The sequence below is a fragment of the Mugil cephalus genome, chromosome 12, assembly GCF_022458985.1.
Source record: "Mugil cephalus isolate CIBA_MC_2020 chromosome 12, CIBA_Mcephalus_1.1, whole genome shotgun sequence".
NCBI classification, from domain to species: Eukaryota; Metazoa; Chordata; class Actinopteri; order Mugiliformes; family Mugilidae; genus Mugil; species Mugil cephalus.
Window position 1 is genome coordinate 7,789,687 of NC_061781.1, and position 23,747 is coordinate 7,813,433.

At 41.1% G+C, this 23,747-nt stretch overlaps 1 protein-coding gene across 3 annotated transcripts in view; it reads right to left on the minus strand.

Annotated features, from left to right (window-relative positions):
* The window catches only part of pard3bb (par-3 family cell polarity regulator beta b), a 208,916-nt gene extending 194,702 nt beyond the window's left edge, over window positions 1–14,214 (minus strand). For all 3 annotated transcript variants that reach the window (XM_047600652.1, XM_047600653.1, XM_047600651.1), the window contains exons 1-2: window positions 13,010–14,214; window positions 961–1,062 (exon numbers count right to left, since the gene is read on the minus strand). In XM_047600652.1, the coding sequence (XP_047456608.1) occupies window positions 961–1,062; window positions 13,010–13,129 (222 nt within the window). In that variant the 5' untranslated portion in view covers window positions 13,130–14,214. The remainder of the gene's footprint in view (window positions 1–960; window positions 1,063–13,009) is intronic.
* Between the last annotated feature and the right edge of the window lie 9,533 nt (window positions 14,215–23,747).

Here is a 23,747-nt window from a genome sequence, read left to right on the forward strand (position 1 = left end):
CTCAGAGCCTCGAGAGAAATTGCCAACTACAGCAACTTTGTTCTTAATTAGTTCAGAAAATTTCTAACAAATCCTGCAGTATTCATATATCCTTCAAGGCACATATATGAGCCGAGGACAGGGAAATACACTGTACATTACACTTTCTAGCCAGCAGGTTTTTCCCCACTTTGTCTAGCGGTGACCTAAATGAAAGATTCAGTTCACCAAGGAACAGAGGCTCATTATAATATATGTGTTAACACTGTTTTAATGTGCAGAGCCACCAAGAGAGTTCAAGATTCATAAGGTGCTAAGCCACGGTTCAAAAAGTTCTTAATCTAAGCAAATTGATCAGATTCTAATAATGCCTGAGTCTATGAGAGAGCATGAATATCACAGAGTTGCCCGAGAGGTGAAATGAAAAATGACACATTCATCAGGGGAGGATAAGGACTGTATGGATCGGGTTTCCCCTCAAGTGGATTGTTAATGACGTTGTCTAATGCTAATGACAAGTTAAAACCTTTACCTTTGAATTTTGCTCAAGATGCAATATCTACAGGCCACTGCAGCTCAATACTCTTAACACACACATTCACACACTGCACAACAATACCTGCTCAAACATCAGTAAAAATACAGACACATTCTGCACACACGCACAGTGATACACTACTTACCAAAAACTAGTGCATGCATTATATGTATAAAATGATTTCAGGGATAAAGACAATACTTAAACACAATACAATATCACTATGAAAACAAGAGCTATCCAGTAACAAACATATCTGTGTAGTTTGTTTATTAATGGCCACTGAGGAAACACGTCATTTAAGTTAAAGATTTAGGTAAAGATTTGCTCTACAGCTTTAAGCCAAAACTCAACCCCTGGCAGCATTTTACATAAAAGGAAGCAGAGACACTGCAAATCAAAAGCAGAAATACAACACCACATTCTGCCTTGGAAGTTCCTACCTTGTCCTTGTCTTCCACCAGATCACTGAGTACATCATCCGGGTCCAGAATCCCCCCGTCACAGTATTCAACGTGATGAGTGCGAACCAGGAAATCTCCTTCCTGTAACACAGGACACAAACATTAGAAATCTGTGAACAGAGTCATCACTATCCCTACAGTGAATGTCCATGTGTATTTCAACATCTGAACACATTTGTGGATATCAACAATAGTTTAGAGGTTGTCCCCTTCGATACTACAAACACTGACTGGTTGTATTACTATCTTCAATACAGTGAAAACAAATATAGGTAAAGTCTTGGTATTAGTGGATCTCTGCTGCGTTTAACATTGTAGACAGGAACATAATACTACACAGGCTAGGTGGCATTTGCCTGCTCAGTGCCAAACTAGTTTCACTTCTACTTTAAAGGACAGGGCCTGATTTGTGTTGATGGGAAATGACAGAATCTGAAAGTATGAGTTCACACAGGTCTTTTGTTCAACTCCTACATGCTTTAACACTATATTAGAAAGCAAGATAAAGAAAAAAACTTCACAGGGCGTTGAAATTAGATGATTGATCTAGATATCTACTACTAAGGTCCGTACTAAGACCAGAGAGTGGATGAAACCAGTCCAATGCAATGGCACAACTGATTGCAAAAGTACTGCTATGGGTTTGTAAAGCATTGAATGGTTTAAGGTGATAACCCTTTAAGACCTGAACATTCACCTGCACATAAACATTTTTTACAGTTTACGCTGCTGTTGGCTACAGGTTGGGAAGGGAGGACCAGGGAGCCTAAGGAAGACAGAGTTATTTGGAGGAATTTGTTAGTAAAAGTGAAGTTAGTTATATCCTTGGGATGTCATGAAGGTCCTCCAGACAAAAGCACAACTTCCCTGTGTGTCAATAGGGCGGTAATTCAAAACCTTGGTACTTTAATGAATCACCAGCGATATGATCAGGCTTTAAAGGGATAATATATTTCTGATTTGGTTCCCAGTTAAGAACTGTGCAACCCTGCACAACTAAATACACTCGTTTGTTATGCTTCACATATCTATCTTCCTTTGCTGCTGCATTAAAAAAACGCAAAAATGTTTGGACAATATCTAACACTGCACTGATCAGCTTTAAATTTGTATTTTCTTTTTGGTAATGACTTGTGACTTGGTTTCAATGTCTTGACTTGGTATTAAGCACTTTGTAATGTCTTGCTGTTAAAAGGTGACCAGAAAAACAGACCCCCCTACCACCAAACACCAAGCCTTCTTTGCATCGCCTGGATAGTCATCAGTAGAAAGACACAGGCAGAAAAGTGACCAAAGAGACTGGACTACATGCACAGGCGGGAATTGAAAAAGTGCCACTGCAGTTGGGGCTAGAGCCTCAGTCGGTGGGGTGCCTGCTCAGTCGGTTGAGCTTCCTATAATTCTAACTCAAGCTGAAAATCTAAATCTGTAGAGCGGAGTCGGAACAAAGCGATAGCAGCAGAAACAAAACAGTGAAATGTAATGACAGGTGCAGAGAGGGCTGACTAGTTCTGACTAAAGGTAGCCATTACCACAAATGACAGAAAGTACATTTTTGTTTCCTAGAGACACTGAGCATGAGTAGACAGTAACGAGTGCCTTCTCTGCTGCTCACCACCTCCCTCTTTGTGCTTCTCATTCATGTACCCCTGTCTTTTACGTTCCACTTCTCTCTCATCTCTGCTCCCTACTTTGTTCCTTTCGTCCACATCTTTCCATAGCTGCCACGTACGGATTATAACTCCAGTATGGCCCACGCTCTCTCCCTCTCTCGCTCTCCCCTCACTCCCTTTCCCCGCTGTGTTGGGCCTGTGATTAATGACACCAACACTGTACTGGACAGCTGACTACATAGAGCTGGTTGTTGAACAAAACATTGAGACGATGCACAATTGCATACACACACACGCAGCTACACAAAAGCCACACACAGCCTAAGGAAGGGTACGACTGAGAACATTACAGAGCGGTGTCACATTAAATCACTCCTTCAGGGTCAGGTGACCGTCAGCGCCTTTCAACAAGTCGCATTAGTGAGAGTGTAAGATGGGACGAGGAACGGTGTGTTCCATGAATATATGCGTGAAGGCTTTTCCACATAAAAAGTGTTTTAGTAAGTGATGGTTGTAGAATTCCTTTATATCAAACGTTTTCAGTTCACACTGATTTGGAAACCAGTAAATTAGACTGTTACAGTGCTTTGTGTTGGGCAGCATCACAATTTCTGCTGACTTCCTTTAGCAGATGCTAATGGTTGCTATGACAATACTCATTTCCACTACATTTACATTTACTACATAAATACCTACAGTATAGACCTATAACTAAACATCTATTTTCATAAACGTTAAGCGGTAAGTTGTAAAAATAAAACAAGTCCTTTTCGACTGGCCCTGTGTTGGCCTTCCAACTCGTCTGCTGACCACCAATCAGACGGTTTCTACCAAATGTTAGCACAGTTGTTAGCGTTAGCCTCCTCCAGAGTCAGGTTTTCAACATTTTTCTACGGGAATGGATGCCCGCATGTCCAACCTAGCAACAGTAACACAGGAAGTAACAGGAAAACATTCGTTCATCATTGTTTTTTAATTAATCAATGGAGATGTGGTCCACTTGTATGTTTTTCTCAGGGATCTCTGACATCAACATAAAACCTGACATGACAGCTGACATGTATACGAGTCACTAACAAACATGCATGCGTTAAATATAGCCCACGCATTTAAATATAACCAACATGTTTTTCTATTGTGTTGAATGCAAGGATGTCCCTGTTACACAAGACTCTGACAATGTGACCGTTCATGGCGATGAACTGTCCCTCTCTCCTGCTCCCACCCTTCCTGCTGGAATTCACAGCATGACTCAGTCGTAACACGGACTTGATTGCAACGCGGGCCACATGCAAAGCATAAGAGAAAAAAACATCAAACGGTGCAATTTGCAATGTTTTATTAATCTTCTTTACATAGGCTTGACCTTCTCTGGCACCATCAGTCAAAGTATTAGGACATCTATGTCTCTAACTCTGGGAAAACACATGAGAAGTGTTAGGTAAAGGTAAAGATTATTTAGGATCTTTTTGATCTTAGTCATTGCGTATAACGTCTCACCAATTCAAGTGCTAGCCAAATAAAGCACAAGCAAGGCTATGCCTTCACAAGAGACGCCTACCACAATTCTTAATAGGAAAGACGACAAACGAACATTAGGCTTAACAGTTGTTTCAGTGAACTCAAATGTAAGGAGAACAAAGCCAAGCTATGGATGTCAGGTCCAAATTAAAGCCTCAGGGGTTCATGGGCCAAAAACTAGCTTTAGACGGACCGTTTGACACAGGTGCTTTTTAACTCATTTCATCTGGTCTGTTCCTTTCTTCCTGTATTACCACTATAGTGCTGAAACAATTCATCAATTAACAATAATCACATCATTTTAATGATTCATTATTTAATCAATACAGTGTAGTATCACATATCAAGCAACTGAAATAATTTCAAAGTTTGTGAACAATCACAAATGCAAACCTGCATGCTTTTCTTCATTTCATTCTAAACCGGCTATCTGATAAATTACAGCAGCTTCAACAAAACAAAGAACCTAATAGAGTTTTTTTCATTTTATAAACCACCTGAAAAATAATAAAACAATCAGAGGTTAAGTGAAAGCTAGTTGTAGCCCTACTTTAATCACCACGTTTTATGTTAGCACAGAGAAAAGATGTTCCTGCCTCTCTGTTTAAACAGATGGCTGCAGTTGTAAACTAAGGCAACAGAATCCTTAGTGATTATTGTGTTTTAACTACAGCAGGAATCAGCCCATGATAATGATACAAATATCCACATCCAAGAGCCCCATTCCTTTGGTGACCTGCTGCCGGCTTTGGGTCATTTATTACAGTAGCCAAGCCACGCAGCTAAAAAGACAAAAAAAAAAAAAAAAAAAAAAAAAAAAAGAGGCTTAGAGAGATAAGAGCTGTGAGGAAACTCATCTGATCTGATAACGTGTTCTTCAGAAATTTTGTCCCTCCAAGTCTAGTGGTTTAAAAACCTGGAGGGACATCCAGATATGACAAGATTAAAACTAAGAGTTGTAAACACGCTGATCTAATCCAAAAAGCAGGGGGATTAGCACTTAATACAGTGTTGTGCCTGATAACATTTCAGATAAGCAAGGCTTTTTGATTCTCATGGCATGATCTGGAGATGATTAATAGACGATGGAGTAAAGTCCCACCGGAGTGAAAACACTGTAGAATATTTATTATTTTTAGGTATGTGGTAAAACTCCCCAGGTCACCTCCATCTGTTATCTCAGAACAGAAAGCCTTTCTAGTTGGTCCGTTGACACAAGAGTTTGGTATGCATGCTGCTGTCAAACCTGGGGGTGGTGCAAACAAGTAGACTTTGGTACACCGAAAAAAAAAAAAAAAACTGATCCAAGGCTCACTATAAGTAAACTCTGTTGCTCGCTCTGTACATACAAATGTGTAAGGCATTTATTCCGCACACGTTCAGATAAATACTACAATCCGTGGCGGACAAAAGCAGTTCCACTAGAAAAAGTCACATTTGTCATTCTAATCCAGAGACCTGGAATCATCACAGCCATCGAGCAGCTGAGGCTCGGTCCTGAGCGTGCGCCCCTTTAGTTCCGTCGCATCTAATTTCAGGCAACACGCTTTCTATTTCTAATGTCAAACAGCACAACGTAAGAGACGGTTCTCGAAAAGGACAGAATGGGATAAAATACAACGGACGTCAAGCTCAATTAACACATTCCTGCGGTGTGTCTGCATAGAAGGGGGCACGCGTCTCCTCCCCGGCTCTCCCTCGCACTCACAAATAATTGCCTGCGCTCGGGCACGGGGCCAGGATGTTTTACGATTTTATCAGCTTGTTTGGCCACGCCTCTTCAGCATTCCTCCCCTGGCTGCTAGAACTACAGTACACACCCAGAGAGGCTGGAGCCCTTTCATGCACATCCACCTTACAGACTGTATGTGCACAAAAGTATCCACAGGAATGCTGTAAGCCATCCACCGACTCACAAAGGGCAGCGCTTTCATGCTTTTATTCCTTAGATAAAGAGTGTGAAGTCAAAAGATGAGTATAGTTTTGTGGAAAATATGCAGGAAAATGGCGAAATGAGTGGAAGTTTTACAGATTTAGACAAACATTTGACCTTCTTTGAAACAGTGTCTGAATACTGGAACAACGCAAGGAACATTAACAAAAAGACCCCTCTATAAAAGTCCTTAGGCATGCAGACAACACATCGGTCATAGGTCTATTTGAGGCAGTGACGAGCTGGCACCCAACGCAGACGGCATCGACAAAAATGCCCAGCAGAGGATGTGCTCCTTGCGCCAGCTCAGGAAGCTAAACCTGCCTCGGCAGCGGCTGATCCCGTTCCACGCAGCAATAATCCAGCCTGCTCTCTGCACGTCCATCACCGTCTGGTTTGGATCGGGCGCCAAACTGGACAGGAACAGACTGCAAAGGACCATCAGGTCAACAGATATACAAATAAATAAATAAGTAAAAAAATCACCGGGGCCTGGCTGCACTCTACGCAGGATGTATAAACATCCAGAGTCAGGAAATGGGCAGGACGCATCACTGTAGATCTATCGCACCCGGAGCATAACTTGTTCCAGCGCCTCCTCTCTGGTAGGTGCTACAGAACAAAGTGGGTCAAAAGAACCAGATACAGAAGCAGCTCCTTCCCACAGGTCATCGCTTTGATGAGCCCTTAACAATCAGAGACAATCCGCCCACAACAGCACATCACCAACACATCTACTCATATTTGAACTGTAGATGAACAGCAGAGATGTTTTTTTTTTTTTTAGCTTACTACAAATAGTTCTTTCTGTAAGTACAGTCAAACTTGTCCACATCAGCTTTATTTATCATCCCTTTGTCACTCTTTTTCCTCCTTATATACTCTATTTAGGCACACTGAGAGCAACGTGTAACCAGTCCAACTTCTTGTATGAGTACATGCTTGTACTGCCCATTTCAAATCCCCCTAAAGCACTTTGGTAGGATTCTAGTTTTCCACACCCCTTTATTTCTCTATTCTCGAGCCAGGACTTGGTGGATTCGCTGGTGATCATTGTCTTGTTAACAGGTCCACTCAGAGTTCAAACTCACAGTTCAACTTCAGCTGCAGCTTTCGGACAGATGGCCTCACAGTATCTCATCTTCAGGACCTCTTTGATATGATGGGCAATTTATGTGCTACTCGATTTATCCAGGGTTCTTCTCCTGAAAAGCTGTCTTTTGTCTGTTTAACGCCACTGTGTCCAAGCCAGCACAACTTTGGTTCAAGACTCCAGAGCACAAGCTGCAGTTCTGCTCAAATTATGTTTTTTGGTTTGCCAAGAAATACAGGTCAAATCTGTGTAAATCTGTATAGTTATTAATTTTCCAATGAATTGTTTTCAATCATTTGAAAAGTTCCAATTATTTCTTTGCCAGACTCTTGAAGCCCTTAAACAGCTTTTCAGATCTTAGAAGGATGGACAACAGCAAAGAGAACACGAGACCCTTTATGTACACATTCTAATCACTGGCCTCTAATCTGGAAACCTCTAAAATGGTAATTTAATGTATTTGGAATGGTGATATGATCTGTTTTTAATTTTATTTTCAGTGTTTAGGCAAAAAAAAAAAAAGGCCTATTTTATTTGTAATGCGCTTGGGTATTCATAATACAGCATTTCACTTAACCACAGGAGTCGGTTTATAACAAACAGCCACACTTGTCGATTTGGCCAGAGATTTGAGAAGTCAAGTCAACAACAAGAGGATTACTTCCTGGCTACACCCAAATGAAAATCATTCTGGGCAGCTCTTCCCCTCCTCTCTGTTATCTAAGCTATCTTTCTGCTTGTATTCATTGTCTTTGTTTTGAATTCTTCAAAACTTTTGCACATTTCCCTACAGCCTCCTCCCAACAAGACCAGAGTGTTATTTTTTTTCTTGACCCAGTCAATGTCTGTTACCGCCGCGACTTTGTTCCTCTATCCAGAGTGATAGCTCTACATTATACTGTTCCTGTCAGCGGGACCTATTTTCTTCCTGGTTTTGTAACAAATAATTACGGTTCATTGTGCACTTAGCTCACTGATGTATTAAGTGGGGTTGATGACAACCTAATAATAACATACTTCTTAATTTCAGGTTATTGGCAGACTTATCTGCACTTCTAACTCTCAAACCTTCAGCTTTACATAGTTTAACTTACATTACTGAGTGGATGCGATGGCCTGATTTCAGTACATTCATACTGGCTACATACGATCCAATACACGCATTTCTTTCAAGAGTTTTTTGTTTCTCTCCTAGCAGTTTTAAATAGTCTATACAAATAAATTCTGTAATATATCCGTAAGCTGTACCAAGTTGTGCGTTAACCAAATATTTTCCATGATATCTTTTTGAAACAATGTCAAAGCTGTCAATCACGGTGACAGAACGCACCATTAGCCACTCCATTGACAGGCTACATCTCAGCGCCTGGAGCGTCTACATGAAGCCCAATTTTTTATGGCATTGATAAACGGATGTCATGGAAAATGACAGACCTACAAACAACTCTGGGAGCGTTTCTTAAACCGGTGGCACCAAAAGTAACGAGGTAAGCAAGTGACGTCAAGATGAGACCATACAAAAGTGAGTGAGATGAATTTTACAGACCCTTATTACGAGGTAGCTAAAATGTCTTTTGATGAAAAGATAATTAATAGTCAGAGGAAATCTTAATTAAGTTGCGTTGCTTTCGCCCACATTTGCACTACTCAAACTGGAACAGGGAATAGTATCACGATAAAGTTGTACTCCTTGTATTCCTTGTGAGCTCTTTATTTTGAGCTTTACCTCCAAACATTCAGCTCAAAAGTGCATACTTAGAGAAGACTTCATTGCAGTAGAACAGTATAATCTCCTGTGTGCCACACACAGAAAAAAATCAGCCCTTTCTTGTTGCCTTCTACTTTGTAATCCTACTTGTTTCTCCTCTGAGTTTCTGGTTTCGTACTGAGGAACACAAAGGTGCACACAAATTCAAATTATTGGGCTCTGATCAACGCGAAACTAAAACACAGAATAAATCCTCTCTGAAACTCCACTTTGAACTAAATCTCGAGGATTTACCAACTCTTTTCAAGATCACCAAAACATAGCTTTGACTAAGCATTAGCTCCTCTTAAGCCTCGCTGTGGGAACTCCTAACAACGCGGCTGATAGGCAGGACTGCACTTAACTGTATGGGTTGTATGCAGGAACACACGAGATAATAAAATGTTTAAATACAAGCAGTGTACTCTCTAAGTAGGATGAGGCTGATAGGGAGGAGGGAGAGAGGGAGAGAGAGGCAGAAAGCAAGCTGTCTTTGTGACGGCTTCAAAATATGATTTGCCAAGCACTGGGAGGAGGATTAGGGACTGGACTGATCTACAACACAAACACATCCTGGCTTTCTGATCCTGAAACACATTAACAGCCATAATTATACAGCTACAACAGATTAGTGTTGCAGAAAAATGTCTGAGTGACAAGAAGAAAGCAAGGAAAACAGACACAAAACTAACAGTAGGGAAGATGAGGGAAAAACTAAGGAGGCTCCCAGAGAGGAGGAACAAGAGGGGGAGGAGGAGGAATTGCAGGAGTTGGCAACCGCAAGTCGTGAAAAGGTAGTATGAAAAAACTGAAAACAAACAAGAGCAGAATATTTAAAATACCAAAGAAGCAAAGACGAAAACAGCTAGCCAGACGTAGGAAGTGAAATACCAGGGTAGTAAGAGAGGGAAAGGCCAAGAAACGCTGACAAAGGTGTGGGAGACCTGTGGGAGAGCAGAGAAAGAAAACAGACGAAAGAAAGAATTTCATTGACACATAGAGGGAATCAAAATAACTAAATTTTTTCTCTTTGTCACCTAAACGCTGCCCACTTCTCTGTGGTGAAGAAGGGATGTTTCCTTTGGAAAACCACAACTAAGAAGCAACAGACTTTAGCAACACATTTTACAGTGTCACTTCTAACAAAACCAGACGACGCACCAATAGCAGCAAATTACAGAAACGATGACATTTCATCACAGGATGGTTGGGTTACTCGTTTACAAGAGCAACAATTATGGTTTCCAGAAATGTTTTGCGGACGTTTCTGTTATAAGCGTTGTTGTGTTCAACAACCAGACCTCTGGACCAACAGAACAAAGGACGCTGCCTGAGCGTCCATTTATTTATGACTGTCAGGGATGCTGTTCTTATCTTGTTCTTCCGCTCAGCAACGTCACTTTACTGTTGATGAATACTCACTCACATTGAGGTCATTTTTGATTACCAAAAATACTAAATGTAACTTTAGTTTGCAGTGTGAAAATCATTTCCATAGCAGGAGCGCTTTACTTTACTTATATTTCCTTGATTTTGAATACTACCTATGCCACATAGCTTGAATAGATACAAACATTTGTAAAACGCATTTTGTGTTGAATCATACAGAAAGAAAAAGTTAAGCTAATAACAACGTGAATCGCCAGTAACACTGGGGGGAGAAAAGAAATCGATGTTTTATTTTGGACCTATCGCTCAGCCTTAACAAATCAATAGAGGAGGGGGGTGGGAGGCGGATAATTACACAGGAAAACATGTATGGATCAAACACTCTGCTTCACAGTGAACATTACTGCCTAAAATTTGGTCGCTCCCGTATGACGCCAAAGATGAAGTGCAGCGTACCACACTGCGTATTAACATTTTCTTTGTCGTTCTGAAACTCCTCAGATTTGAATTTTGCACTGATTCAGCTGAAATTGCATATAAACTCAATTTCAAAATTGAATTAATCTTCTGCAGCAGACAGCAGAATTATCCAAGTGGCATGAATGGTTCAGATTTGTGACTTATAAGCTGAACAAAAAGAAACTTGTAGAGATAGTTAACCAGGCTTGACCGGCATGCGACTGGACAGCACAATGGGCCCTTTATACAAAACATTGTAAACATACCACTTCAATCGATGATAAACAGCACTTTTGCGTATATCACTCCTCCTGCCTGTCTCTATCCGTCTGTCCATTCAGTCAGCTTCGCTACTTTCCGATGTGGGTTATGAATCTCTGCTTCCCAGTGACACACGGCAACACGTGAAGACGGAGGAGTTGGAGGAGGAAGTATTCAAAGAGGAAGGTTCAAAAAAAAAAAAGGGGAAGCGAGTTTTGGCTGTGTGCACAGCATTGAGGAAGGTGAGGAGGGGACGAGCATCACGCAAAAGATGACAAAGATAAATAAGATGAAGGGGGGGGGGCACAGATGCGCTGGGAGGAGAGCTTCTGTGTGTGGATAGGTGAAAGCAGATTAAAAGGGAGAAAGGGTGCAGGGAGCAAGGAAAATAGAAAGGTAGAAAAAAATGAGTGCATCTTCAAGTGCTGTCTCACATAAGCGCGCACACACACACACACACACGGCTTCAGAATCTCTTCCTCAATCACAACAGAGGCTATCTATCCATATGACTGCTGTGCCTTTTGAATAATGGACCCAATATGAAGCAAGTCACTGAGAAGATTTGGTTGTGTGATGGGGGTCATGGGGTTCCTGCCCTTAGAGCAGCGCTGGGAATCAACAGCAGCCATAAAGGAATCACAAGACAGGAGTCATTTGCATTTTACACTCACAACTAAATTGGAAATGACTCGGGCCCCCTGCTCCTGTCTGGACCATCACAATTCATATCAGATATGCTTTTAATTTTTCATACAGCAATTATGGAGAACTGGACCTCCGCGGCTTCGTGTAATTTCCCAAGACTTTGGAACGTGAAAATCATATGCTCCTTTCATGATATAAAAATGACAGAGCTCAAAATTATTCTTTTATGACTTCAGGGAAAACCTCAAAATGTTATGAAAGCGCAGCTTCATAAAAACTTATCTCACCACCTTCTCCGTCTTTCTGGAGTTCATGAAAACCTTAGCACATTATTGCAAAACTGCTCCTCCCCATGAATAATGCAGCCAGCCGACAGCTCGAAGGTCAGACAGACTCCGAGGGAGAGAAAACTGCTTTTTGTTCATTTTCTTGAGCGCACTGGTCTTTCTGGTGTCGCTGGCAATGGCATGCTATTCTACAGTTACAATTACAGACCATGTAAGAAATGAAAAGCGGTGCTAGAGGGATCAGTCGCACACAAAAAAAAAAATACCAATGCGGTTCTGCGTCGCACCATTTCTTATCCCAGGAGGAGAACAGTGAGCGCCAGCAGCAAAGATGGGGTTCGGCCCGTGGGCCAAAAACGGCCAGCGAAAGCACAAAAAATTACACTGAAGACATTAACTGCAATTCTTCCAATGAAAGTAACTCCTATTCCAAGGTTTCACACAGTTTTGAATTGCGGACATGAAGATGACTGTAGGCACAAAACTTTTGAAGAATTCGAAAGAAAGACATCTGTTGCATTTCCATCCCCCCTAGAAATGCACAAAGCCTAAATATCGCAATAAAAAAATGGTAATGGAAACGCCTACATTTTGAAAAATGTATCAAATATCGCTAAAACACGTCTACTCTCTCATGAGGTGGCCCTTCAGACGTATGGACACATTCCCCGACCACTGGAGATGACACGGGGGTCATGTGACCATTTGAATTCTTTCATTCTTAATCAAAGTGAAGAATTATGGGATATCACGAGACAAGACTTTGAGACAAGATTTGCAGGTCATTTGCAAAACACCTTTCAATGGAAACGCGTACCAAACTTTATTGAAATTTCAGAGATGTCGCTTTTATTTTGCGAAAAACTGTAATGGAAACACTGCTAATGATGACCAAGGACTACACAGAAAATGCAATGCTTGTTTAGTAACTAAATCCAAACACAGGTGTTATGATTGTTCACAGGTTAATAAGCTCTCGTGTTATTGGTCCAGGCCCCCTTGAGATCAAACGGGGTACGTGACCCCTGAACTGAAATGACTTTGACACCCCCTGCTTTACAAACTTGTGGGCCATACCTGCTCCAGGAGTTTCCTGTATCTCTGCGTGGCTTGCTGGATGAGGTCCCTCACCGTCCACCCCTCCTTGCAGGGCACCACCACGCCCGTCTGCCCAAAAGTCACCGTCACTTTCATCATAGCACCCTCGACTTCACCCAAGACGCGGGCCCTCTGGTCGCGGTCGATGATAAACGATCATAACAAAGTGAAAGATGCTCCCCGAGAAAGACTTGATGATAAAAAAAAAAAAAAAAAAGTGCAGGGACAGAAAAAAAGGATGAATTCAAAAAGTAAACAAAAAAAAATGGTGATACTGATGATGAGTGGCTTTAACATCCAAAGTGATCCAAACCCAGCTTCTTTGAAAGCCAAAGCGATTTTAAAAGTTGTCCAAGACAGAGTCACCAGGTCAGCAGTGTCAGTGAGCAGCAGTTCATCCAGCTCTCATATTTTTACCTCCTCGTGAGATGGAAACCATGGTCGTAGCTGCTCGTCCCCCCTCGTCTCTTCTCGTCTCCTGGAGCACCTCGGCGGGTCAAATCTCACACGGGGTTCCCTTAAAGCACCGCAGCCCGTTCATGGTGGAGCTAAACGAGAAGTGTGTCGTGTCATTTCTCTTAACTTGTGCTTCACCTCACTCAGCTAGCACCGCCTGGCTAAAAAAAACCCCACTAGCTGGACTCTGTGACCTGCCCCGGCTACAACGCCACCGAGCCGAGGATGAGAGCGGCTCGCTGCGACTATTCCCTCCCTGCTCCCTGCACACCTCTCTCCGCCACGGCACGGCACGGCACGGAACAGCTAAGTTAGTTCATTAACGCCACACAAAAGTTTGTCCAAACTTCCACTTCAAAGCTAGCAAGCTAACGTTAGCCACCTTAGCTGAAGTTTGGAGGGAGGGATGCAGCTCATCCTTCCCTAAGTTTCCCCCTCCCGGAAGTTTCCTCTTTTTTTCCTTTTTTTTTTTTTTTTTTTGTTTACCTCCAGGCGGTCGTTTGCATTTACTTCACCGCGGGCAGATACGGGACAGAGGCGGGGGTGTTGTTTTCACGTTCGGTGATAAAACTGAAAGAGTGAGCAGACCGCTGCACTGTGTGCTTGGAAAAAAGTTTTGGGATTCCTTCACTGGCGTCCTCACCAGTTCCCGTCCAGTTCCCGAGTTCCTGACCAGTTCCTGTCCAGTTCCCGACCCAGCTCCTCCGCCGCCGCTCGCTGTCACTTTCTTAAAGGGGAAGCGCTCCAATTAACGCTCAACTCATGGAGCCACTAGTCTCAGCTGGGACTCACAGCAGCGAGCTGGAGCGGACAGTGACGGTCATCTCCAGTTCATTAGGTACACTAGTGAAAATGCACTCTAATATAGGGTTCCTGTACTAAATGTTATGGTATTTAGCGTCAAAATATCAAGTAGTGTAGACTATCACTGACAAAATAGGAAGAAATTATGTCATAAGGTAAATGATTATAAAACTGTTGTCAGTGTTAACTAACGATAGACTGTTGTTTCATCTGCACTCATATACAGTGTTGGATAGATGACAAGAAGAGTAGTCTTGCTTTCAACTGAATTTTATTTTCCTTTTAGTCTGGTTATTTATTGAATTTAATTTGTTCTATAATGTTGTATATATTACATTTTAATCTGGTTATTTTATTTTATTTACTTATAGTCCGACTTTTAACAAATTTTGACGTATTTTATTAACTGAATTTTATTTATTATATTTATAGTTGTATTGCAGTTATTGTTATGTCTCCAGTGTTTCCTCAACTTCAAGGTGGTGAAGGTCAGCCACAACATTAAAACCACTGACAGGAGAAATTGATAACATTGACCATCATGCGACATAGCAAATGTTCTGCTGGGAAACTTTTAGGACCTGGCATTCATGTGGATGTTACTTAGACATGTACCACCCACCTAGACCAGACCACAATTAATGTATTTCACCTCAACAAGTTGCAAATGTGTTCACGTGTGATTTAGGTAGTATCAGTTATACTCTTCAGTTTAAGTCAGGTAATTCTAGGTGCAGTATTGTACTGTATTAGTCATTCTCATGGATTACGGTAATACTTAATGCAATGAAATTTGTCTCTCATACTCTTTTCATGAAAAAAAAAACAAGTCAATGTGTCCACTGTGGGAAAAAAAATCCATTACAAGTCTACATCTTTTGCAGACATGAAGCATCATTAACTTTCTTTTGGACCTATGTTCCTTGCTGCTTGATGGAGGTCAAAGCCAATAAATGTATCTTGTTTTATTCTCCAAAACAATGACATGAAAGATGCTAAAGCACTAAAGGGACAAGTGGCCTCATTTTCTTCTGAGTTCAAAATATTGATCAGTGAAGTAAAAGTATAGCTTATTTTTGGACATGATATTTTCTGAAAACTGGTTTACTGCAGATCTTTTGTAATGGAATACATTCTTGCACGGCGCATTAGAAGCACTGGTGCTGTTAATGAAATCAACGTTTGTTTTCAGGGTCCTGGATCTGATCACACCACAGCGTCCCCATTAAGGTTGTTTGTAACATCTGTGCCTTTTCCAATAACACAAATCAAAAGAGTCTGCAGTGAAAAGACCCACAGCGTTCTCTTTATTTTCCTCAAAGGTCGATAAAACTGAAACAATAGTTCATTAATCTTGTGTCTTTTATTTGGTGTATTATGACTGGATTCTGTTGCTTGATTGAAGTATTCATTGCAAATTGTGCAACAAAAAAAGCAAAATTACAATAACCAAAACACTCTGGGAATATGGTTAGTAACCTTAGAGTTAAGTCAAATATTGTGAGAAAACTAAAAACACAATTTCTGCCAGCTTGACTGAAATATAACAGAATGTTGTTTTAAATGTTCTTAGTAATATGTGGTGATTATATTTCACCTTTAAATAAAACATAGAAATGGCATACATTAAGTGAGAGTAATTATAATTTGTAATTTTGGGGTATATTTAAAGTCAAAGCTCTAATCCACATTAATACAGCAGACTTCAGATTTGCATTTGACGGACCTTGAAACCTTAGCAAGTCCTTGAACATCTTCTAGTGTCCGACACCGGTTTAGCATCATAATGTGAAGCCAAAAAAAAAAAAAAAATACTGTGTTTACAAAAGATTTTGGCCTTTCAGGGTTTGGTACATCTTCAAAGGGAAGCCCCTCCCTGTGAGGAGGAGTTGGACTTTGTAATTAGCAGCTCAAATGTATTCCTGTGTATGTCTGCTAATTGATTTGGGCTAGATTTAGTTTCTGGGTCACTGAATTCCATTGCTGTTAATCAACCCCTGGGGAGGAGGAGCATTGTGCCTGCGTGCATTTTTCTTCTTTCTTTCTGAAATGCAAGGTTGAAAGTTGGAAGTACGCTAGAATAATCTTCTTGGATATGAATTCTGAAATGTACTGTATAAACTGACTGAGAAGTTCATGGATGAGCACTTTTATTTTCTTTGTTTCTTTGTTGTATGATAACTGTAGAACACATTACAGATGAATATATTATTATTTATAGTCACACACATTAAACATACAGGGCTAATTAAAATAAAATAAAACATGAAAGTACAAGACTCACTTGCATTCTTTTTCATCCAGAGGAATTACAGAAAAATACATTTTTATTTTCCTTTTTTATTTTCCTCTTTTTTTTGTTCCCATCCATTTAAATTTAATACAACTCTGCCCGTTGTCATTTTCATGGAAGATATTTAATGTTGTCAAGGTTGTACCCTTTATGTCACAATGGTTTAATTCCATTTTCAACTTCAGGGACCAAGTGTTGTCTAAGATTGTTGTCAGATTTACATAAACACTTTTTTGGTGGCTCAGCTTCAGCTTCAAATCTGCCGATGTTCATCTTTTCAAACACACAGTAACTGTGCACATTGTCTCCACCCTGTTTCTGTTCCTCCCAGAAACTCCCTTTACACCATCTAATGTTCTAATGTGTCACCACATACGCACAGAGAGAATTTACTTATTCCACCAGAGAGAACTGACTGGATCAAGTGTTTACATGATTGTTAGGGGGTAATATTTTCATTTTGAACCGGCTCAATCAGGCAATCAGGAGTGTTCTGACTGAGGTGGTTAGATGAGACGTCTTTTGTTCTGATTGTTAGTGTAATTGTGATTATGCAAACATAGCCACTGCCGTGGCTTAATGGGACAGTGAACGGAACCATTGTTAACGTTATTAGGCTTCTGCTGTCATCGCTGTGATAGGTCTGGTGAGTAAAAGGCCAAGGATATCTGTAGAACAAGCTGCATGGAGAACGTTGTAGATGTTGACAACTGCAAGTGCCTTGGAGACCAGCAAGGATAAAAAGGACAAATTATTAAGAGGAAAGCAGCCATAACCAGACACTTACCAAATGGGAAGAATGAAGAAATGAAGAGCAGGAACTAACATGGGAGGATAAACCCCTGCTTGGTAACAGAAGTGGAGGATATATATATACCCCAGTGCCTGGAAAAGCCTGTGCTGAAAAGATAGCACAGGAGCACTCATCATGGCAACAGAGCAAGATACCACATTAGGAGTCCTTAGGTGCTCCCTAGGGCAAAGATGGCCCTGAAACAAACAGGTACATTTACAGCAGTTAGATGTAAGTAGCAGGTAAGACATGCATGGAACGCCATTACCCAGGTGCTTGAATAGTTTATAGAAAGATCTGTGCAGAGTATGGACTGGATGACCATAGGTCAAAATGGGAGACACCTTAGAAGGGCGGACCAAGATCCCGCAGGACTTCCAGATACAGACTAACAAACTGGTGATGGCTCACCAACCAGACATTGTAACAGTGGGCAAAGAGCAAAGAAGAAGGCTGCAGTGATAGCAACGTCAGGAAGAACTGGCTCCAGCAGAATCCAGTAACAACATCTGTGATCTCTGTTCAGAAGCATGCTGTCCAAAGACAACAGCTGAGATGCTACACAGAGTCTTCAAGCTCCCAAGCTTCTTGTAGAGGTTGAAGGAAGCAAAGACCAACCAAAACACACAAAAGGAACAAACCAACCCTTCCTGTCGTCTAAGCAGACATGGAGAATACTGAAAGATTAATGAAACTTGACATCAATTTGTTGAAATACAAGGGTGGGCAACAATCAACACAACAAACAAAGCAAATGTAACCAGGAAAGTATCCACTCAACTCTTGGCTAACATAAACAAGAAAAAACATAATTAACTAAACCGGCAGCCTATTCTTACAAAGTCAAGGAAGACAAAGCCCTCAACGTGGGAAAGACGATGCCTTATAATCAAGAAACAAACCAACACAAACAAGTGTGGGTAAATAATAATTAGTTACATGCACATTTCTCATCAGACAGAAGCTGAAGAAAGTGGCTAACAACAGCTATATATACAGTAACTACAGCTGTGCAACGTCAGGGGAAAAACAGAACTAACAGACCTCGGCTTCACATTTTGAAACTGATTCATACACATTCTATACACAGTATTTCACCATTTTAAGTAATCTTTTTATCCGCTATCCACCAAAACAAGATTTCGATTTCATGTTTTATTCAGAGACACACACGCAGTCCATTTTCAAACCCAGCTCAGTTGATCCATATGGCTGTTCATTCCCCCTCCTCACCCCATATGTTAGAGTCCTAACCTCAGCAGTGTTCTGTGTCGTGCCTCCTCCATTATGAACTGTTAGGAACTACAGTGAACGCGCTAGGATGTGAATGCTTCCCTGCTGTTGGGCCAGGTGCATCCAGTCCCTGGCAAACAAATCACTGTGGTAGAACATGGTTTAAAAAAAAAAAAAAAAAAAGGAAATGAAAGAGCACAGTGGGGGAGATGAGAGCATTATGAGATGCTGGCGCAATGCATGTAGGATGGAAACGCGCACACACACATCAAGGTGCACGCGCACTACGCACTGGACATGAAAGCGCTTGATTATGTGGACACATCATATTTTTTCCTTTGTTCAGTTTCTCCATCACCCCCTACTGCCACCAAAAGAACACTGAATATCAATGTTCATCATCCATCATGTTACTAGCCTCAAATGTATCATCAGAAAGCTCTGAAAGGTGAGGAGGAGTGGTAGCCGCATCTGGAGTGAGATACACTACGCTGTACCACCCACAAACACAGCACAATTTAACTGAGCTGTAGTTTAAGGCAAGCCGTGTGGCTTAATGTTGATGGAATACACTTTGTGCTACTAGACCATACATGTGTTCTCAGAATTCAGAGAGTTTTCCCTTTCCTGTCCTCTTTTGATAGCCATTGATCACTGTGGATTGGGAACACCTCACTAAAGCTGCAATTTTGGACAAGCTCTTACCCAGTCATCCAGCCATCACAATTTGGCCCTAGTCAGAGATGCTCAGATCCTTCCATGTGTGAATTGTACATGCTTCTAGCATGTCAAAATTTGAAAGGAAAAGGTGCACCTACTGTGTGATATCCCACCCACTGACAGGTGCCATTATAATGAGATAATCTGTGTGACTGACTTGACCATTGAAAATGACCATAGTCAAACTACTATGGCTGTAAATGATTTATTGAATTGAATTGAATAAAAATAGGCTGGATATAACAAGACTATATATCTTCTGTGCTGGACGACAGACCATTTACAGTCACAAAGCTCCTAAAAAGAAATTACCTTTAAAATCATGTGCTCTTTAAATACAGTTGATCACATATAATAATAATAATGCTTCGGTTTTCTAAATACTCAAAGATGCTTCCGCTCGCACAGTCACACCCTGGTGGTGGTAAATTTCCTGACTGAAATGTGGCACCCAACCTCCGCCTACGGCCTCTCTACGTCCTGAGCTATTTCAAAAATGGGCAAAGACGTGAAGCATGGGTGGAGATGTTACAGGTCAAACAACGGCAAAGGCGACAGCTTCCATGAATGAGGAAATTAACTTCAGCCATTGTCCAATTATATTTACTGTGAAGCTGGGACTGTTCACATGAAGGTCTGATCATGGAGGTCAAAGGGCATTTTGATGCGTATGCTGACCTCCATAACAGATGGTGAATAGACTATGACTCTAAATTAGACCCTAAATAAATGCTAACATTCTCTCCTGGATCTGTAAATAAGTCGCTTACCATCATCACGACCACCCTCAGCCTTCTACAGGGATATTTGTCAGGATCATTTTAACAGCCTGTTTTCTGCCCACCAGTGACAATGTAAAATGTGCTAAAAAATCAAATAACATGAATTTAATTTGCCTTGTTTGTGCATTTGGACAGCTCAGTGGAGAAGGATGGATTTGGACTTGGTTGCATTTGCACAGCACAGCACATCCGCAGCCGTAAAATCCATTACCGAAACTGGGTGCATTAAATAATGTTAGCTGACAAATGAGTGAACTTAAATTGTAAACTGCAATTTTGTGCAATAAAGAATGCACGTCAAATACTGAAATATCAATATCAGTGTCTTCAATAATGACTTCTTGTCTGCACATTATTAATTTTCTGTTCACATTACTCTGCCTGCTCTGTGATGCATTCTAAATCCCCAGCTCTAATCAATAAGTTATATTAACAGTATAAATGCCCTTCCTTGGAGCTCAATGCGTTACTGAAAGACACTTCCTGCTTCTTATAGTCTGCTGTAAGATGTCTGTGTGTGGGGCGAGGGCACAGATACAGACAGGTCGATATTAGAACTTGTCAGCAGGGAGATTTCGATCGGTCCACAACCCCCTAAACCCGAGTCCCATACACACGCATTCGCACACACAAATGGTCAAACCCCATATCCCACTGCACAGTGGAAAGAATAGCACGCTGTCAATAGAGCCCTCCACTACATGCTCTGACACACACACTAGTAATAGTAGCCACATCGATCACCCGGTGTCCCTGCAGAGATCTTCAATGTGTCACATCTGAACCTTGCTTCTATCAAGAGCAGAATAAAAACCATTTCTAGCATCACTGGGAATCCAGAACATGTGATGGATGGATGAACGCATGGGTGGATGAAATTGTTGAAAATGTTGTGGAAATCTGCCCCAAAGTAAACCGTTCTTTTTAACCCGTGACTGGGGAACTAATTAGCTATCTAACGTAAGAGAGCTCTTGTTTTGTTCACTGTGCAGGACATAATGTGTGTTTGTGAGTGTGAGTTCCAGCAGATAGAGAGGAGACTTCAGCCAAAAAGCCAGTGTGTTGTTCAAAGTCTGTGGCTCATGTGTAGCAGGCTGCTCTTTGGCTCAGTGACAGTGTGCTCTGCCGTCTGCTGACATTGCTGCTCTGTGCAAGATTTGATTGACTGCATCCAAATAAGGTCTCAGTCCAGGCAGATACCACTGAATATTCAGCAGCAGAATAAGCATCTCCATGAGAGAAAAATGTGTAGAAAATTCGGTGGCTTTTCGTTTAACCTCTTTTTTTTTTTTTTTTTTTTCTATTCCACCCCCCCCTCCCCCAAATTAGCATCAATCACAACTGAATTACTGAGCCGGTGTAGTCAGGCGCAGCCTGACTCAGAACTTATCAGAATAAAGGTGTAGCAACACGCCATTTGGATTTCATTATGGGACATGTTTTCAGCTTGTAAAGAGAAGAAATTACCATACACGCGTTTGGATAGTCGTACAACCAATCAGAGCCATTTTGTTGTAAACAAATTCAACTGCATGGCACACAGATTGCTGTTACTCCACAGCAAAGCTGTGAGCAAGAAAGTTAGTCTGGCTTCCACCCTAAAGAAGCGGTTTGCATGTTTAGCAGAATTAATTGGAATTTTGCTATTTTATAAATAGAAGTGATTTAAGTTCATGAGTTCTTATGTGACTCGATAATGATTAATACAATCTTAGGAAAATAAGGAAATTTTAATTGAGTTCATTAGTGAATAGGAGAATTAGTTTGTCGTAGAACACTGCTTTCTATTGCTATCAAGCCACCCCAGAGCCAGATTTGAAAAGAAATTGCAGATCACTGGACAACAGTGTTAGCAAATTATAGATGTCACAACCATTTCTCCGGCCAGATGAAGGTAGATATGGGTTAGGCTTTCACTGGGTCCTGTGGACCGAAATAAAAGCTCTGAATCTGACTAAATAAACTGAATTTGGAATTGCTACTTAAAGGTCCAGGGTGCGGGATTTACTGGCATCTAGTTGAGAGGTTGCTCATTGCAACCGACTGAATACCACTCTCTCACCCCTTTCCAATCCTTTCCCATGTCAGAGAAGCTTTGGCGGCCACCGCTTCAATGTGACAAGTCCTCTTTAGAGTCGTTCCGTCCTTTCCAGTAACATGGCAGAGTGGAAGCAGGTCTAGTTCGATTCCCACGTCCTTATGCAAACACCTAAAGTCTGCTCACTGCTCAAAGTGTGCTCACAAAGTCCTTGCATGTTTGTGCATGTACTGTATACGTGGTGGCAAAACTGCTAATTGGAAGTATTAAATACTACCAAAGATGACATGAGTACCCTTTTACTTATGCCACAGGTAGCTTAAACTGCAAATGCCCATAATGAGGCACATTCTCATAAATGTTTTATTTTATATTAGGCTGCCATGGATGTGAAGTGTATTTTAGCTTTGTGTCTTTTGTGTGTTTTTAAAGAAGATCACTATCAAAATGACTGGAATGATTTGTGTTACCTAATGTTTCAGAAAATTTGAACAAATACACCTGAATTACACACCTACCAGTCTGGTTGGTTAGCAGGTGTTAATTAGACAAGAAAGAGGGAAAATATGACCAAACACCTGTGAACATGCACCCGCACACACAAACTGAATGCACCTTGCGTCTCTCTCTCTCTCCTTCTCTTTCGCGAGAACACACTCACGCACGCACCTTTGCCTAATAGCTCAATTAACACACTGTCACATCAGAAAATGTGAGCCAACTAAATCCACCTGTCTCCGAGGAGGATAACGAAGCGCGAGGAAGTAATTGATACTATATTCATGGAAAGCTACTTTCAAAACTAATTATGTGTGTATAACAAGCAGAGAATTATTCCGACAGCTCCAGAAACCTATTAGTTTGTGCGAATGTGTGTGTGTTCTCATGTGTGTATTTTTATCATGTGACTGTGCTCCTTTAACCGCTGATGTCACAGAAAGAAAAAAAAAAGTAGCAAAAAGTAGCAATACGCCAAGCCCGACTGTGACTGCAGTGGGAAAATACAAATTGGAAAGATGACTTAACTTCATTTATGCCAGAGAAATAGACATTTAACTTGAAAATTGGATCAGGATTGAATCAAGATGTTTTTTAAGGCATGTTTGGGGAGAAGTTGGCTTCGGTGAATGCTTGTGTTTGAATCCAAAGAGCTGCGGGTTGATCAAGCGTGTCAAAACAGACAGGAAATTACAGCTAGGGTAAAATAAAAGCATAAAACTGAGGAAAACAACAAAATCTGCTTTTCGGATCACAAGCAGAATGCTTACATTCAGAGTATACTGAATAGATATACTGTATATTTTGAAAGTTTTCCTCAGTTAAATATCAGCAAATAATGTGTAGTTTTACCTATCACACTGCGAATTATCTAAATTGAATTGTGGGAATTAACCCCAGTCCGTCTAGACTATGACCCCAGTCAGACCCTGCATCAATATCCATCCTGGGGAATCCGATCTCAAGCGGGCAGCTTAACATACAGGTGTGAGCACACCCAGGACGCATTTGAATGATCCGATCTCATGTGAAGGTGGTCTGGGTCATATTTGACCAAATTCCTTTGGTACTGTGAACACACAATGTGTCCTGGGTCACAT